The 17168-nt window shown below is 37.3% G+C and overlaps 1 protein-coding gene across 15 annotated transcripts in view; it reads left to right on the forward strand.

The window, feature by feature from the left end:
• CCDC138 (coiled-coil domain containing 138) overlaps window positions 1-17168 on the forward strand; it is a 110052-nt gene that overhangs the window by 30841 nt on the left and 62043 nt on the right. For all 15 annotated transcript variants that reach the window (XM_054547899.2, XM_054547900.2, XM_063713553.1 and 12 more), the window contains one exon: window positions 2434-2598. In XM_054547899.2, coding sequence (XP_054403874.1) covers window positions 2434-2598 — 165 coding nt within the window. The remainder of the gene's footprint in view (window positions 1-2433; window positions 2599-17168) is intronic.

The raw sequence follows: 17168 nt of genomic DNA on the forward strand, positions 1-17168 counted from the left end.
ACACATCATTAATGGCTTTATTGCTTAGTATGTTTTGACACTTCACAAGCATTTGCTATTATATTTCAGTCAAGACTACAACCCATCCCTGAATGGATTTCCATGTATCTTTTTTTCCCTAAGAATTTTTAAAATTTCAGATATAAATTACATATGATAACATAATGCAGAAATCCTTTAGTGTAAAGTTTGATTAATTTTGATAAATATTTCATGTTGTCTACAACCAAATACAGAATACTTCCACTATCCTAGAATATAGAACTTTCCACTATCCTAGAAAGTTCTCTAATACCCTTTCTTGGTCATTCTTTTCTGCCAGAAGTTTTGCAGAAATTTGTTTTGCCTGTTTGAGACATTTGGTCAGTGGAATTGTATTGTGTGTACTTGTTTGTGTAAGGCTTTTCTCAGCATAATTATGAGTGTATCAGTAGTTTGTTCCTTACTATTGCTCAATAGTATTTCGTCGTATGACTGTATCAGAGTTTGTTCCTTCATTCTTCTATTGATAGACACCTGGGCTTTTTCTGGTTTTTGTCTGCAATAAATAAAGCTGCTACGAATATTGATGTACAGGGTTTTTATGGATGTATGTTTTCATTTCTTTTGGATATATACCAGGACTACAATTTCTGGGTCATAAGGTAGATAAAGGTAGATGTATGTTTTTAAGAAACTGACAGTTTTCCAAATTGGTTGTACTGTTTTATACTCCCATTAACAGTGTATCAAAGTTTTGGTTGCTCCACAACCTTGTCAACATTTGGTGTTTTCAATTTTGTTCATTTTGACCCTTCCAATGGGTGTGTAGTAGTATCTTATTATGGGTTTTGATCATTTTGATATTTTGATAAATTTTCTTGTTCTTTATAAATTGAGAAAATTGGAGTAAATTGAAAAGGTACAGATTTTATATTCAGGGACTGAAGATAATTGAAGTTTTCATCTAAAGGGAGTTAGTTTCTATTTGAAAAAAATTGAGAAAGTGAAAAATTGCTCTTCAGAATAATGTGGTAATGCTACTATTTATCATTTTGTCTTTAGTCATTCTGATTTTGTGGATTGCCATCGGCTTAATGTTGCCTTTTATTAATTTGCTTTTATATTTCTCTGTCTTTGAATTTCTTTGTTTTTTTATTTTTTAATTTATTAATATTTTTAATTTTATTTTTTTTGAGATGGGGTCTCACTGTGTCACCCAGGCTGGAGTGCAGTGGCGCAACCTTGGCTCACTGCAACCTTTGCCTTCTGGGTTCAAGCCTCCCGAAGAGATGGGATTACAGGCGCCCACCACCACGCCTGGCTAATTTTTGTATTTTTAGTAGAGACAGCGTTTCACCATGTTGGCTAGGCTGGTTTCAATCTCCTGACCTCTGGTGATCCACCTGCCTCTGACTCCCAAAGTACTGGGATTATAGGCATGAGCCACCACACCTGGCCTCCAGATTTTGAAAAAAATAAATTTAACATAGTTCCCTGCTTAAGGTGGATATGTGTAGTAGTATCTTATTAAAAAAATATATTGAATTAAATTAGAAATGTGTTTTGTAATAATAGTCTAATTAAATTTATAAATTACTTTGTTATTTTACTTTTCATTCTGGTAGGCTGTCAGGACAAGATTTCTAGGAAAAAAATGTTCATATGTGTATTGAATGATATACTGAAAAGACAAAGTAACAATTTTTGTGAGAAGAAAAAGATAAGTTTCATAGTGGAAGTTCTTTAGCTCTGGAAACCTTTAATTTTTTTAGAGTCTTTTAATTGTGGTGATTTCATGCTCTTGAGTTAAGGCTAATTTTACTTTTTTTCCTTCTTATCAAACTTGGATAAAGAATTTTTATGAAAAGTTTTAGTAATAAGGTACAGTTATTTCAACTTCCTGATTATGACTTTTCTTGCCTTCTCTCAGTTGTTATTTAACATGTTTTTAATATTAGTTGGAGAGGTTTTTGGTTTTTTTTTTGTTTTTTGAGATGGAGTCTTCCCCTTTTGCCCAGATTGGTGTGCAGTGGTGCGATCTTGGCTCACTGCAGCCTCCACCTCCTGGGTTCAAGTGATTCTCCTGCCTCAGCCTTCCAAGTAGCTGGGATTACAGGCATGCGCCACCATGCCCAGCTAATTTTTGTATTTTTAGTAAAGACAGGTTTTGCCATGTTGGCCAGGCTGGTCTCGAACTCCTAGGGAACGTCAGGTGATCCACCCACCTCAGCCTCCCAAAGTGGTGGGATTACAGGCTTGAGCCACTGCACCAGGCAAGTTGGGGAGGTTTGATTTGAAATTCTTTTGTTTGTTTGGAGAAGCTCTGTCCTTAACACATTTTAGTGAATTACTTTAGTCAAATTATTCTTATTACTTACCAAATTTAAGGCTTGTCTTTGAAGTTTTATGAAGTTGTGAACTGAAATAAATGATTTAATTTTTGACATATAGGTACCACTTAATGGGCAAGTTTATGAACTTTTAACTGTCTTCATGGATTGGATTTCGGATCATCATCTTAGCAAAGTGAAACATGAAGAATCTGGAATGGATGGTAAAAAACCACAACTCAAATTTGCTTCCCAGAGAAATGATATTCAGGAGAAGTGTGTAAAGGTTTGTTTTTTAATTTGAAATATGTGATTCAGAATATATGAAGATTAAAAAAGGAAAAGCCAGAGCCAGGCACAGTGGCTCACGTCTGTAATCCCATCACTTTGGGAGTTCGAGGTGGGCAGATCACCTGAGGTCAGGAGTTTAAGACCAGCCTGGGCAACATGGTGCAACCCCGTCTCTACTAAAAATACAAAAAATAGGTGGGCATTTTGGCACGTGCCTGTAATCTCAGCTATTTGGGAGGCTGAGGCAGGAGAAACGCTTGAATCTGGGAGGTGGAGGTTGCAGTGAGCCAAGATTGCACCACTGCACTCCAGCCTGGGCAACAGAGCAAGACTCTGTTTCCAAAGAAAAAAACAAAAAACAAATTTGAGGGGCTGCCTCTGATGAGGCCCTTCTTCCTGGTCTCCTGCAGAGTCCAGAGGTGATGCAGGGTATCACATGGCTAGGGGGCTGAGTGTGCTAGCTAAGGTCTCTCTCCCTTTTATAAAGCCACCAGTCCAATTCCCATGATAATCCATTAATCCATTAACCCTTGGATGAATTAATCCTTTCATGAGGGCATCCCTCATAACCCAGTCACCTGTTTTTTAAAAAGCTTTTGTTTTAGAGATGGGGTCTCCTTTTGTCACCTAGGCTGGAGTGCAGTGGCCCAGTCATTGCTTACTGCAGCCTCCAAACTCCTAGCCTCAAGTAGTCTTCCTGCCTCATCCCATTGAGTCGGGGCTACACCACCTTGCCAGCTAATTTTTAAAAAAATTTTTGTAGAGATCAGACCTGGCTTCATTGCTTAGGATGATCTTGAACTCTTAGCTTCAAGCATTCCTCCTGCCTTGGCCTCCCAAAGTGTTGTCATTACAGATGTGGGCCACTGTGCCCAGACCCAGTCACTTCTTAAAGGCCCCACTTAGCAATACTGTCATATTGGGAATTAAGTTTCAACATGACTTTTGGAGGAAACAAACGTTCAAACCATAGCACATGGCAAAAGGGAATTAAAGTTGCTTATCAGCTGACCTTAAAATAGGGAGATTATCCAGGATTATGTGGGTGGTCCTGATAATCACATAAACTTTTTAAACCGGAAGGATTCAGAAGAGTAGGTCAGAGACTCAACCCCCTCTTGCTGGCTTTTGAAGATGGAGAAAGAGGGCCATGAGACATGGAATTCAGATAATCTTTTTTCTTTTCTTTTTTTTTTTGAGACGGAGTTTTGCTCTGTTGCCAGGCTGGAGTGCAGTGGTGCCATCTTGGCTCACTGCAGCCTCCGCCTCCCGGGTTCAAGTGATTCTCCTGCCTCAGTCTCCCAAGTAGCTGGGACTACAGGTGTGCGCCACCACGCCCAGCTAATTTTTGTATTTTTAGTAGAGACGGGGTTGCACCGTGTTGGCCAGGATAGTCTCGATCTCTCGACCTCGTGATCCGCCTGCCTCGGCCTCCCAAAGTGCTGGGATTACAGGCATGAGCCACTGTGCCCAGCCATCAGATATCTTCTGGAAGCTGGGAATTGCCCTCAGCTGACAGTCACAAAGGACATACAAATCTCAGTGCTCTAACTGCAGCAAACTGGATTCTACATGCAACTTGAATAAGCAAGGAAATGGATCCTCCCTTAGCCTCCAGAAAGGAACACAGCTCTGTATATACGTTGATTTTGGCTGGCTGAGACCCATTTTAGACTTCTGTACCTACAGAAGTGTAAAATAATGAATTTGTGTTGTTTAAATGTTAAGTTTGTGGTATTTGTTATGGCAGCAATAGTACACAAATACACCTTTGTTTGGAATTTTGTCTCTTAGTACCTACATCAGTTATTTCCCTAAATCTAGCCTTATTTTAGAAGTAACTGCCAATTAGGAAGGCCTGCTGTATTAAAGTTCTGCAGAGAAATTTTGTTAGAACTAGATGAGGGCTGGGCATGGTGGCTCATACCTGTAATCCTTGCACTTTGGGAGGTTGAAGTGGGAGGATCTCTTGAGCCTAGGGGTTTGAGATCAGCTTCGGCAACATGGCGACACCCCATCTCTACAAAAAATACAAAAATTAGCCAGGCATGGTGGCACGCGCCTATAACCCCAGTTCCCTGGGAGGCTGAGGTGGTAGGATGACCTGAACCTGGGGAGGTCGAGGCTGCAGTGAGCTGTGATTGTACCACTGTGCTCCAGCCTGGGCAACAGAGTGAGACCCTGTCTGAAGAAAAATAATGAAACCGGGATCATGTAATACTGTGTTTTTATATTAGTCTAATAGCACAAGAGAATAATATTTAGCACATGTATTTCTCAGGATTCATTTTAACATCTGTAAATAAAAAGTTGTCTGTTGACATGTTCAGGATTTACAGTTTCTATTAAGCCTAGATCCTTTCAGTTAAAATATTGCTTTCAACTTAATTACTATATATTAATAAAGGTAGAACAATTTTAAGGTGTATAAATAAGCTTTTAAATATAATAATAGAAGAGTAAGTAGTACCAGATTAACTAATTAAATACTTGTGGCCATCACAAGCAGGTATTCACATCTCTTTAGGAAGATGTAAAATTTGTAATTTTAAATAATGTAACCTTATCTTAAAATCTTTTTTTTGTTATAGGACTCTTATTAACCACTTGGGCAAGCATTATATTTATTCTAAGAATACTAGTATAACTCAAAATATTTTAGCAAAGTAATCTCTTCAGAAATTACCTTTGGAAATTTCTGACAGTTTTTTTTTTTTTTGTATATTTGATCACAGTTATAACTTACTTAAGGATGGATTTAATATTTAAAAACACTTAAAGCCATTGAGGAGTAAATTTGATATACTGGGTATACCTTATAAGACTGATTTTCTTGTGTGATTCAGTAACATAAGGGTGGAATATTATCAAAGAAATTGAGATACAAAAATTCAGTACAACCTGAGGTGGAAGGTACTGTGTGTTACAAGTAATGATTGTAAAATTCGGCTATAAGACTAACGTCATCAACATGTTGGAGTAGGAAGTTTCAGGCCCTTATTCCTCCATGGAAACACCAAGTTAATTTCAATATAATGACAAGGACGTGTTAGTGAGAATTGTAGAGACCAGTTGAGAAGCTGCAGCACTCAGGCTAAAACATTAAAAAGAAGGGTCTCCTTCAAAAGGAGTGGAAAAGTTTGTGGCATTTTGCATGTGGGTTCCCCTGCCAGTATAGTGCAGTGCAACCAGGAGGAAATTTCCTATCCCCTACCCTCTCCCTTGGGACAGAAACAAAATAATGGACTGCATGTTCAATATTTTGGCTTATCCAAAGTCTGCCCACAGGACTGGTCTGCATCTCATCTCACTCAGAGTGCTGAAGGGAATGGTAGCATAGTTTGGAAGCTGCAGGAAACAGAAGTGATTGCTGCAGCACGTAAGAGCTGCAGAGATCTGCACTTCTGCTGGAAGAGGTCTGAGGGACACAGCGATTATGGGTTTCTGAGAGGAAACAGCGATAAGTTGCTAGGGAAATTAAGACTGTCAGAAACACACATAGAAGCCCAGAGAAGACACATGTCTCAGAAAAATTTGGATGGTCCCAAAACCTCTAACTGGGCTGATTCATGAATGTGTTTCCCTGTATGAAGCCAGTTGTAAAGAATTAGAAAGGTATTTGTTTTCTGTTTTTTCAAATGCCCAAATACCCATTAAAAAAGGATCAGAAGGCATACAAAGGAACAAAGACATTGATCAAATCAAAGAAGAAAACAAAGCTTCAGAAACTTACCCTAAAGAAATGCAGATCTCTGAACTTTGTGATATATGATTTAAAAACTGTAACCGATAATTTAAAAACTGAAAGAGAACACAAAAAACTAAGCAAAGTCAGGAAAATGATGCAAGAACAAAGTGACAGTATAAACTAGAAGATACAAATTATAAGAAAGAACCAAATAAATTCTGGAGCTGAAAAATACAATATCTGAACTGTAAAAGTCAACAGCAGACTTGATTACGCAGAAGACATCAACACACTTGAAGACAGATAATCTAAAATTGAGTCAGAGGCTGGGCACAGTGGCTTACATCTATAATCTCAGTGCTTTGGGAGGCCAAGGCAGGAGGGTCACTTGAAGCCAGGTGTTCAAGACCAGCCTGGTCAACATAGTGAGACCCCATGTCTACAAAAAGTTCTAACGAAATAATAAAATTATGTCAGGAGCAAAGAGAAAAAAATGAAGGAAAGTAACGACAGTCTAAGGGACTTATGGGAGATCATCAAGTGAACCACTATACGTGTAATGTAAGTCTTAGCATAAGAAGAGAGAAGGAGAAGGGAGAGAGAGCTTATTTGTAGAAACAGTGGCTGAAAATGTCCCAAACTTTCCTTTTTTTGAGGAAAGAAATGGGCATACAAGTTCAAGAAACTCAAGGAACTCCAGAGAGGACAATTCCAAAGACACCCCCTCTAAGATACATTATAATCAAATTGTCAAAAGTAAAATACAAAGAGAATCTTTTAAATTGACAAGAGAAAAGCAGCTGGTCATGTTCAAGGGAGTTCTATAAGAATTTCAGCAGATTTCTCAGTAGAAACCTTGCAGGCCAACAGTCAGTGGGGTGATACATTCGAAGTGCAAAAAAAAAAAAAAAAAAACTGTTAACCAAGAGTACTATATCCAGCTAAACCGTCCTTAAGACTTTCTCAGATAAACAATAGTTGAGGGAGTTCAGTAACCATTACACCTGCCCTATAAAAATTACTAAAGAGAGTCCTTCAGGTTGAAATGAAAGCACACTACACAGCAACATGAAGCCATGTAAAAGTATAACATTCTGTGTTAAAGGCAAATAAATGGACAAATATAGTAAGTAGCATATATTATCATAATCCTGGTATATAAGTTGATTTTTAATTCTTGCATAGAATGCAACAGACAAAAGTATTAAAAAAAAAAACTAAGTCTATGTTAGGGGTTAATACAACATATAAAGATATAATTTGTGGCCGGGTGCAGTGGCTCACGCCTGTAATCCCAGCACTTTAGGAGGCTAAGGTAGGTGGATCACCTGAGGTCAGGAGTTTGAGACCAGCCTGGCCAACATGGTGAAACCCCATCTCTACTAAAAGTATGAAAATTAGCCAGGCATGGTCGTACATGCCTGTAATCCCAGCTACTTTTGAGGCCGAGGCAGGAGAATTTCTTGAACTTGGGAGGCGAAGGTTGCAGTGAGCTGATATCATGCCATTGCACTCCAGCCTGGGCAACAGGGTGAAACTCCATCTCAAAAAAAAAATAGAATTTGTGACATCAGTAACATAAAGTGGGAATGTGGAGCCATAATGGTGCAGAGTTATTGTATTCAGTTGACATTATTGTTGTAAAATAGTTATAACTTTAAGATGTTTTATGTAATTGATTGCACAGAAAATACTTATAGAATATACACAAAAGCAAATGAAAAGGGAATCTAAGCATGTAACACACACAAAAATCAGTGAAACCCAAAGGCAGTAAGAGAGGAAAGGAGGGACAAAAAAGCTACAAATACAGAAAAAATTAACAAAATGGTAATAATATGTCCTTCCTGGCCGGGTGCGGTGCCTTATGCCTCTAATCCCAGTACTTTGGGAGGCTGAGGCAGGTGGATCATCTGAGGTCAGAAGTTCAAGACCAGCCTGGTCAACATGGTGAAACCCCATCTCTACTAAAAATACAAAAATTAGCCGGGCGTGGTGGTGGGTGCCTGTAATCCCAGCTACTCCAGAGGCTGAGGCGGGAGAATTGCTTGAACCCAGGAGGTGAGATTGTGCCATTGCGCTCCAGCATGGGCAACAAGAGTGAAACTTTGTCTCAAAAAAAAAAAAAAAAAAAAGTATGTCCTTCCTTTATCAGTAATTACTTTAAATGCAAATGGATGAAATCAGAAAACTAACTAGAGTGGCTGATTGGATTTAAACAGCCAGCACCCAACTGTATGCTGTCTACAAGGGACTCATTTTAGATCTAAAGACACGTATCAGCTGAAAATGAAAGGATGGAAAAAGACAATCCTTGTCAATGGTCTCCAGAAAAGAATAGTGGTAGTAATACTAATATAAGACAAAATATACTTTATGTCAAAAACTGTTACAAGAGACAAAGGACACTATATAAATGATAAAAAGGTAAATTCACCAAGAAGATATAAATGAGAAATATTTGTGCCCTAAAACATCAGACTTCTAAAATAATATGAAGCAAATGACAGAATTGAAGAAATAGTAACATAATACTACTAGGAAATTTCAATACCCCACTTTCAGAAACAGAATAACGGGACAGAATATAAGTAAGGAAATGGAGGGCTTGAACAACATAATAAATTAACTCGATCTGTCAGACATATACAGAACACTCTACCCAACAACAACAGATGATACATTCTTCTCTTCTCAAGTGTACATGGAACATCCTCCAGATAAACCACGTGTTTGGCCACAAAACAAGTCTTAATAAATTTTCAAAGATTGACATCATTACAAAGTTTCTGATCACAATGAAGTGAAACCTCAAACCAAGGAAGGATAACTATAAAATCCACAAATATGTGAAAATTTAAAAACTCACTCTACAGCAACCATTGGGTCAAAGAAGAAATCCCAAGGAAAATTGGCAAATACCTTGAAACAAAAAAATACATCATACCAAAATTTATAGGATGCAGTGTTAAGAGGGAAGTTTGTAGCTGTAGATGCTTACATTAAAAAGGAAGAGAGATCAAAATCAAAATCGACAGCCTGGCTGTGATTTGGTTCTTTGAAAGTATCAACAAAATTGACAAACTGCTAACTAGATGAAGGGAGAAAGAAGACTGGAATAACTCAAATTAGAAAGGAAAGAAGGGATCTTGCAAGCAATGCCACAGAAATAAAAAGGATTATAAGACAATGTTATCAACAATTACATGCCAACAGATAGCGTCACATAGAAGAAACGAATGAGTTCCTATAAAAACGCAGCTTTCCAAGACTGAATCCTGATGAAATAGAAAATCTGAAAAGGCCGATGATTAGTATCACTAATTACAAAAAAAAAAAAAAAAACTCCCGGCAATGAAAAGCCAGAGAGCTTCACTTTAGAATTCTACCAAACATTTGAAGAGGAATTAACACCCATCCTCCTCATATTCTTCGAAAAAATTGAAAGGGAGGTAACACTTCCACACTTATTCTGTGGGGCCTACATTACCCTGATACCAAAGCTAGACAAAGACGCAATAAAAAACTGTTGACTAATACCTTGATAAATATTGATGCAAAAATCCTCAACAAAATAGTAGCAAACTGAATTCAACAGTACAGTCATGTGTTGCTTAACAATAGGACCACATTCTGAGAAATGTATTGTTAGGTGACTTTTTGTGCAAACATTGTAGAGTGTATTTACATAACCCTAGGTGATACAGCCTACTGCTAGCCTAGGCTATATTAGGTAGCCTGTTGTTCCTAGGCTATGATCCTGTACAGCATCTGCTATGCTGAATATCTTAGGCAGTTGTAACACAATGTGAAGTATTTGTGCATCTAAACAGAAAATGTTCAATAAAGATACAATGTAACAGATAAGGGTGCACCTGGGCCAGGCTCAGTGGCTCATGCCTGTAATCCCAGCACTTTGGGAGGCCAAGGCAGGCGATTACCTGAGGTCAGGAGTTCGAGACCAGCCTGGCCAATATGGTGAAACCCCGTTTTTACTAAAAATACAGAAATTAGCCGGGCGTGGTGGCGGACATCTGTAATCCCAGCTACTCGGGATACTGAGGCAAGAGAATTGCTTTAACCCGGGAGGCAGAGGTTGCAGTGAGCCAAGATCGCGCCACTGCACTCCAGCCTGGGCCATAGAGTGAGACTGTCTCAAAAAAAAAGGGGGGGGGTGGGGGCTACACCTGAATAGAGCACTTACCATGAATGGAGCTTGCAGGACTGGAAGTTGCTCTGGGAGAGTCAGTGAGTGAGTAGTGAGTGAGTGTGAAAGTCTAAGACATGCAGGCTACAGTAAATTTTATAAACAGTATGCACTTAGACTACACTAAATTTAGAAAAAAAAATTTTTCTTCATTAACAAATTAAGCTTAGCTTACTGTAATCTTTTTACTTTATGAACTTTTTAGTTTTTTTAAACTTTTTGACTCTGTAATAATAACACTTCGTTTAAAACATAAACACATTGTACAGGTGTACAAAAATATATATATTTTCTTTATATCCTATAAGTTTTTTTCTATTTAAAAAATTTTTATTTTATTTTGTAGTTTCTCAACTATTTTGTTAAAAGCTAAGACACAAACACACATGTTAGCTTAGGCTTACACAGGGTCAGGATAATCAATATCAGTGTCTTCCACCTCTACATTTTGTTCCACTGGAAGGTCTTCGGGGCAATAACACACATATAGCTATCAGCTCCTATGATAACAATGCCTTTTCCTGGAATACCTGCTGAAGGACCTGCCTGAGGCTGTTTTACATTTAACTTTTTTTTTTAAATAACTGTAAGGAGTACATCTAAAATAATGATAAAAAGTATAGTGTAGCATATATGTAACCAGTAACATAGTCATTTATTATCTTTATCAAGTAGTATGTACTGTACATAATTGTATGTTATACTTTCATACTACTGGCAGCACAGTAGTTTTTTTTTTTACACCAGCATTGTCACAAACACATGAATAATTTACTGCCCTATGACATTATAACAGCTACAATATCACTAGGTGATAGGAATTTTTAGCTGCATTATAATCTCATGGGACCAGCATTGTTATATGTGGTCAGTTGACTGAAATGTTATGCAGTGCATGACTGTGTAAGATTAAAAATTGGTAAAGAATGAAATTGAGTTGTTTCAGAGGGAACTGTTTCATATGGAGCTAGACATATATATGGAAGATACAGTACACAGAATTACCTGTAAAGTATTCCTGTCAGAAAACAAGTTACATAGCAACACAAGGAATCATGCAAAGTGAATTAGGAATGTGAGATAATTAACTGACCTAGACTCTTCAACAAGTTAGTAGTGTAAATAATAGGGAGGTGGGAGGATGTAAAGTGTCCAAAACTTAAAGAGACTTAGGAGACACAAAAACCAAGAGCACCAAGCAGGCCTGATTATATCTTGTTTTTGTTCTGGTGGTGGGTTTTTTGTTTGTTTTTTTTTTTTGGTAACAGGTTTATTGAGATATAATTCACATATACAAGTAGCATTTTAACTGTGCAATTCAGTGTTTTTTTCTTTATTCACAGAGTTGTGCAACCATCGCCTTAATCAGTTTTAGAACATTTTATCTCCTCTCTCCAAAAAAAATCCAACCCATTAGCAGTTGCCCAAACCTTTATTCAGCACTTCCAGTCCTAGGCAACCACTAGTCTGTTTTCTGTCTTTATAGATTTTCTTATCTGGACTTTTCATGTAAACAGATTCATACAATATGTAGTGTTCTGTGGCTGACTCATTTATTATGTTTTTGAAATTCACTCATGTTGTCACTTCATTCCTTTTTATTACCAAATAATATTCTATAATATAGATATAACATTTTATTTACCCATATCATTTGATAGACATTTGGGTTGTTTCCATTTGTTGGCTGTTATGAATGGTGTTGCTATGAACATTTATCCACAAATTTTTGTATGCACATATTTTTTCATTTTTCTTGACTACATACCTAAGAGTGGAACTGCTAAACTGCCAGACTGTTTGTCAAAGTGGTTCAACAGTTGTTGAGTCCTGCCAGCAGTCTGCAGGAGTTTTGATTTCTTTATATCATGGTCAAAACATACGGATTTAAAATTTTTGTCATCTCAGTGAGTATGAAGTGGTCAGTCATTATGGTTTTCATTCATGTTTCCCTGATGACTAATGTTGAGCATCATTTCATGTGCTTATTGGCCGTTTGGATATCTTTTATAGGTAAGTGTCTATTTAAATCCATTGAACATTTTTAATTGAGTTATCTTTTTTATTACTGAGTTTTTTGTAGAAAGTTTTGTTTTTAAATATTCAAGATGGATGTACCTTATCCAATATGTGATTTGAAAATATTTTCTCCATTCAGTAGTTGTCTGTTGAGTTTCTTGATAGTATCCTTTGAAGCATAAAGGTTTTAAATTTTTATAAAGTCCAATTTATGCTTTTTTCTTTGCTTGTATGTTTTGCATCATGTTTAAGAAAACTTTGCCAAATCCAGAGCCACAAAGATTTATCTGTATGTTTTCTTTCAAGAGTTTAATACCTTTACCTCTTACATGTTTAGGCCTTTAATGCATTTTGAGTTAGTTTTCCTATATAGTGTAAGAGGAGTGTAACCTCATTTTTTACATATAGGTACCCATTTGTTTCAGCATCATTAGTTGAAAAATCTGTTCCTTCCCTATTGAATTGTTTTGGTACCATGTTGAAAATAAATACAGTGTAAATAAGAGGGTCCATATCTGGATTCTCAGTTCCGTTCCATTGTTCTATTTGTCTATCCTTATTCCAGTGTCACACTTGATTCATTACTGTAGCTTTGTAGTAAATTTTAAAAACAAAGTATGAGTCTTCCAACTTTGTCCTTCTTTTCCAAATATGTTCTGGGTCAATGGCATTTTCATATGAATTTCAGGGGCAGCCTTTCAATGTCTGCAAAGAAGCCAGCTGGGATTTTGATTAAGGACTGCATTGAGTCTGTGGATTAATTTGAGAAGTCTTGGCATCTTAACAACATTGTCTGCTAATCCATGAACAAGATGTCTTTCCATTTTATTTAGATCTTTCTAATTTCTTTCAGCTATATTTTCTCGTTTTCAGGGTATAAGTTTTGTACTTATTTTGAAAAGTTAGTTTCACAGTATTTTTATTCTTTTTGATGATGCCAAAAATAGAATCATGTTCTTAAATTCATTTTTGGATTATACATTGCTAATATATGGTTACACAATTAAAGGCAGGTCAAGACAGGGATACCACCTACTGTCACCTCTATTATTTAACATTATTCTAAAGCAAAATGATGAGAATTTGGAATGAAATGTTTAGCATTGAAAGGCAGACCTATTTTCATCACTTTAAAATAATGTAAAGGAAAGGAAACCAACCAAAAAATTATTAGAACTCATGATTTCAGTAAAGTATCCAGTTGCTAAAAAGCAAAAAATCTTCCAAATACATCAATATCTAATTTAAAGAAAAGAATGTATTTACAATACCAAATTTACAAAGCTAGTAAGATAAATAAAAGAGAAAATGTGCAAAACAAAATGTAGAAAACTACAAATTTTATTTAACGATATGAAAACTTGGATAATCAAGGGATTTCGCATGTGCTAGATAGGAAGATTTATTATGACATCAGTTCTTACTAAATCAAAAAGTTAAATGTAACAATAAAAATGATTTTGGCTGGGCGCGGTGGCTCATGCCTGTAATCCCAGCACTTTGGGAGGCCGAGGTGGGCGGATCACGAGGTCAGGAGATTGAGACCATCCTGGCTAACACAGTGAAACCCCATCTCTACTAAAAATATAAAAAATTAGCCAGGCATGGTGGCAGGAGCCTGTAGTCCCAGCCTCAGGAGGCTGAGGCAGGAGAATAGCGTGAACCCGGAAGGCAGAGCTGGCAGTGAGCTGAGATTGTGCCACTGCACTCCAGCCTGGGCAACAGAGAGAGACTACGTCTCAAAAAAAAAAAAAAAAAGATTTAAAAAAATTTAAAGATTACATTACATACTTTTGGATCACTGTTCCTGAAAAAAAATTCATCAGAGATTCCATTCCCATATGTAAACATATATTAAAACCACAGTGATTAGAACATTGTGGTGGTAGTACAGGAGCACACAAATTGATGGAACAGAACTGTGACCACAAAAATAGATCCAAACTTGTAAATAGATTTCACATATGATAAAGGTAGCATGTTCAATCAATGGAGGAAAATAGGAATTATTTCATAAATGTATCAAGACTACTGGTTTACCCTTAAAAAAAAGAAGGTGGTTCTATACCATACTTCTTAACACCAAGATATATTGTAGATAAATATTTGGAGGTTATCGTGAAACCATAGAAAACCCAAAAATATAACATTAAATATTTATCAAATACGAGGACAAGGAAGGTTTTTTAATGTTTACACAAATGGTAAAAATAACAAAATGAAGGCTATAGATTTAACGACGTAAAAACAAAACTTTTATATGTCAAAGAATACTACTTATCCTAAAATTCATATGGAATCTGAAGGCACAAATGAAAAGCCAAAACAACCATAAAAAGAACAAAGTTAGAGCTCTCATACTTTCTGATTTCAAAACTTAGTACAAAGCTACAGTAATCTAAACTGTGTGATACTGACATAAGACATGTAGACCAATGGGATAGAATGGAGAGCCCAATATAAGCCCTCACATATAGTCCGATGATTTTTGACAAGCGTACAGAGATCACTCAGTGGAGGAAGGACAGTCTTTTCAACAAATGGTGTTGAAAAACTGGATACCCTCATGCAACAAAATGAGTATGAGCCTTACCTTATACGATATGTAAAATTTAACTTGGCTGGGCGTGGTGGTTCACACCTGTAATTCCAGCACTTTGGGAGGATGAGGCGGACAGATCACGAGGTCAGGAGTTCGAGACCAGCCTGGCCAACATAGTGAAACCCTATCTCTACTAAAAATACCAAAAATTAGCCAGTCATGGTGGCAGGCACCTGTAATCCCAGGTACTCGGGATGCTGAGGCAGGAGGATTGCTTGAACCCAGGAGGTGGAGGTTGCAGTGAGCCAAGATCACGCCATTGCACTCCAGCCTGGGTGACAGTGTGAGACTCCCTCTCAAAAAGAAAAAAATTTAACTCAAAATGGTTCAAAGGCTTAAATGTAAGAATTAAAACTATAAAACTCTTAGAAGACGACACAGAGGAAAATCTTCATGATACTAGATTTGGCAGTGATTATATGGCTAAGACACCAAAAGCACAAGCAATAAAAGCAAAAATAAACTGAACTTCATCAAAATTAAAAATGTTTGTGCATCAACGGATTGAAATGGTAATCTCCAGAATGGGAGGAAATATTAGCAAATTGTGTATCTGACAAGTGATTGCTACCCACAATATGTAGGGAACTCCTTCAACTCAGCAAAAAGCAAAACCAAAAAGACCTTATTTTTAAAAAAGCAAGCAAAGAACCTAAATAGCTATTTCTCCAAAGATAAAGAAATGGCCCCTAAGCACATAAAAAGATGCTTAACATCACTACTCTCTAAGGAAATACAAAACCACAGTAAGATACCACTTAACACCTATTAGAATGTTTATTTAAAAAAATAAACAGGGCTGTACATGGTGGCTCATGCCTGTAATGCCAGCACTTTGGGAGGTCGAGGCAGGCGGATCACTTGAGGTCAGGAGCTTGAGACCAGCCTGGCCAACATGGGGAAACCCCATCTTTACTAAAAATATAAAAATTAGCCCAGCATGGTGATGCACACCTGTAGTCCCAACTTGGGAGGCTGAGGCATGGGAATCGCTTGAACCTGGGAGGCGGAGGTTGCAGTGAGCCAAGATCGTGCCACCACACTACAGCCTGGGAGACAGATTGAGACTGTGTCAATACATACATACGTACATACATACATACAAGTGTTAGCAAGGATGTCAGAAAGTGGAATCCTTGTTTACTGGTGATAGGAATGTAAAATGGAGCTGCTGTGGAAGACAGTATGGTGATTCTTCAAAAACTTAAAACATAGAATTACCTTATGCAGTTTTACTTCTGGATATGTACTCAAAATAATTGAAAGCAGAGGCTTGAACAGATATTTAAACACCAAGTTTATATCAAGATTATATATAATAAAAAGAAGGTGGACACAACGTAAATGCTCATCCATGGATGAGTGGATAAACAAGATGTGGTATATATATACACAAGACTATTACTCGGGCATGAAATTGACACATGCTACAGCATGAATGAACCCTGAAGACATTGTAAATGAAATAAGCTAGACACCAGATGACAAATACTAGATGATTCTACTTCCATGCATGCAGTACCTAGAATAGTCAGATTTAGAGAGACAGAGTAGGATGGTGGTTACCAAGGGCTGGGGGAAGAGAATGGAGAGTTATTATTTAATGGATACAGAGTTTCATTTTGGCATTTTGCAAAAGTTTTGGGGATGGATAGTGATGATGGTTACACAACAGTGTGAGTACACTTAATGCCATTGGTAAATTTTAAGTTATGTATATTTTACCGTAATAAAGATTTTCTAACAAAGTGTCAATTAGGATACATTTTCACCAGGATTCTGCATTCTAAGACAGGCCACCCTAAATTTTAGTGTACTCACTTTGCAAAAGTTAGGCAATTTGACAGTCAGAAACCAAAGGCATGGCTCACGCCTGTAATCCCAGCACTTTGAGAGGCTGAGGCGGGCAGATCACCTGATGTCAGGAGTTCAAGACCAACCTGGCCAATGTGGTGAAACCCTGTCTCTACTAAAAAATACAAAAACTAGCCAGGCGTGGTGGTGGGCACATGTAATCCCAGCTACTTGGGAGGCTGAGGCAGGAGAGTC

The sequence above is a fragment of the Pongo abelii genome, chromosome 12, assembly GCF_028885655.2.
Source record: "Pongo abelii isolate AG06213 chromosome 12, NHGRI_mPonAbe1-v2.0_pri, whole genome shotgun sequence".
Lineage (NCBI taxonomy): Eukaryota > Metazoa > Chordata > Mammalia > Primates > Hominidae > Pongo > Pongo abelii.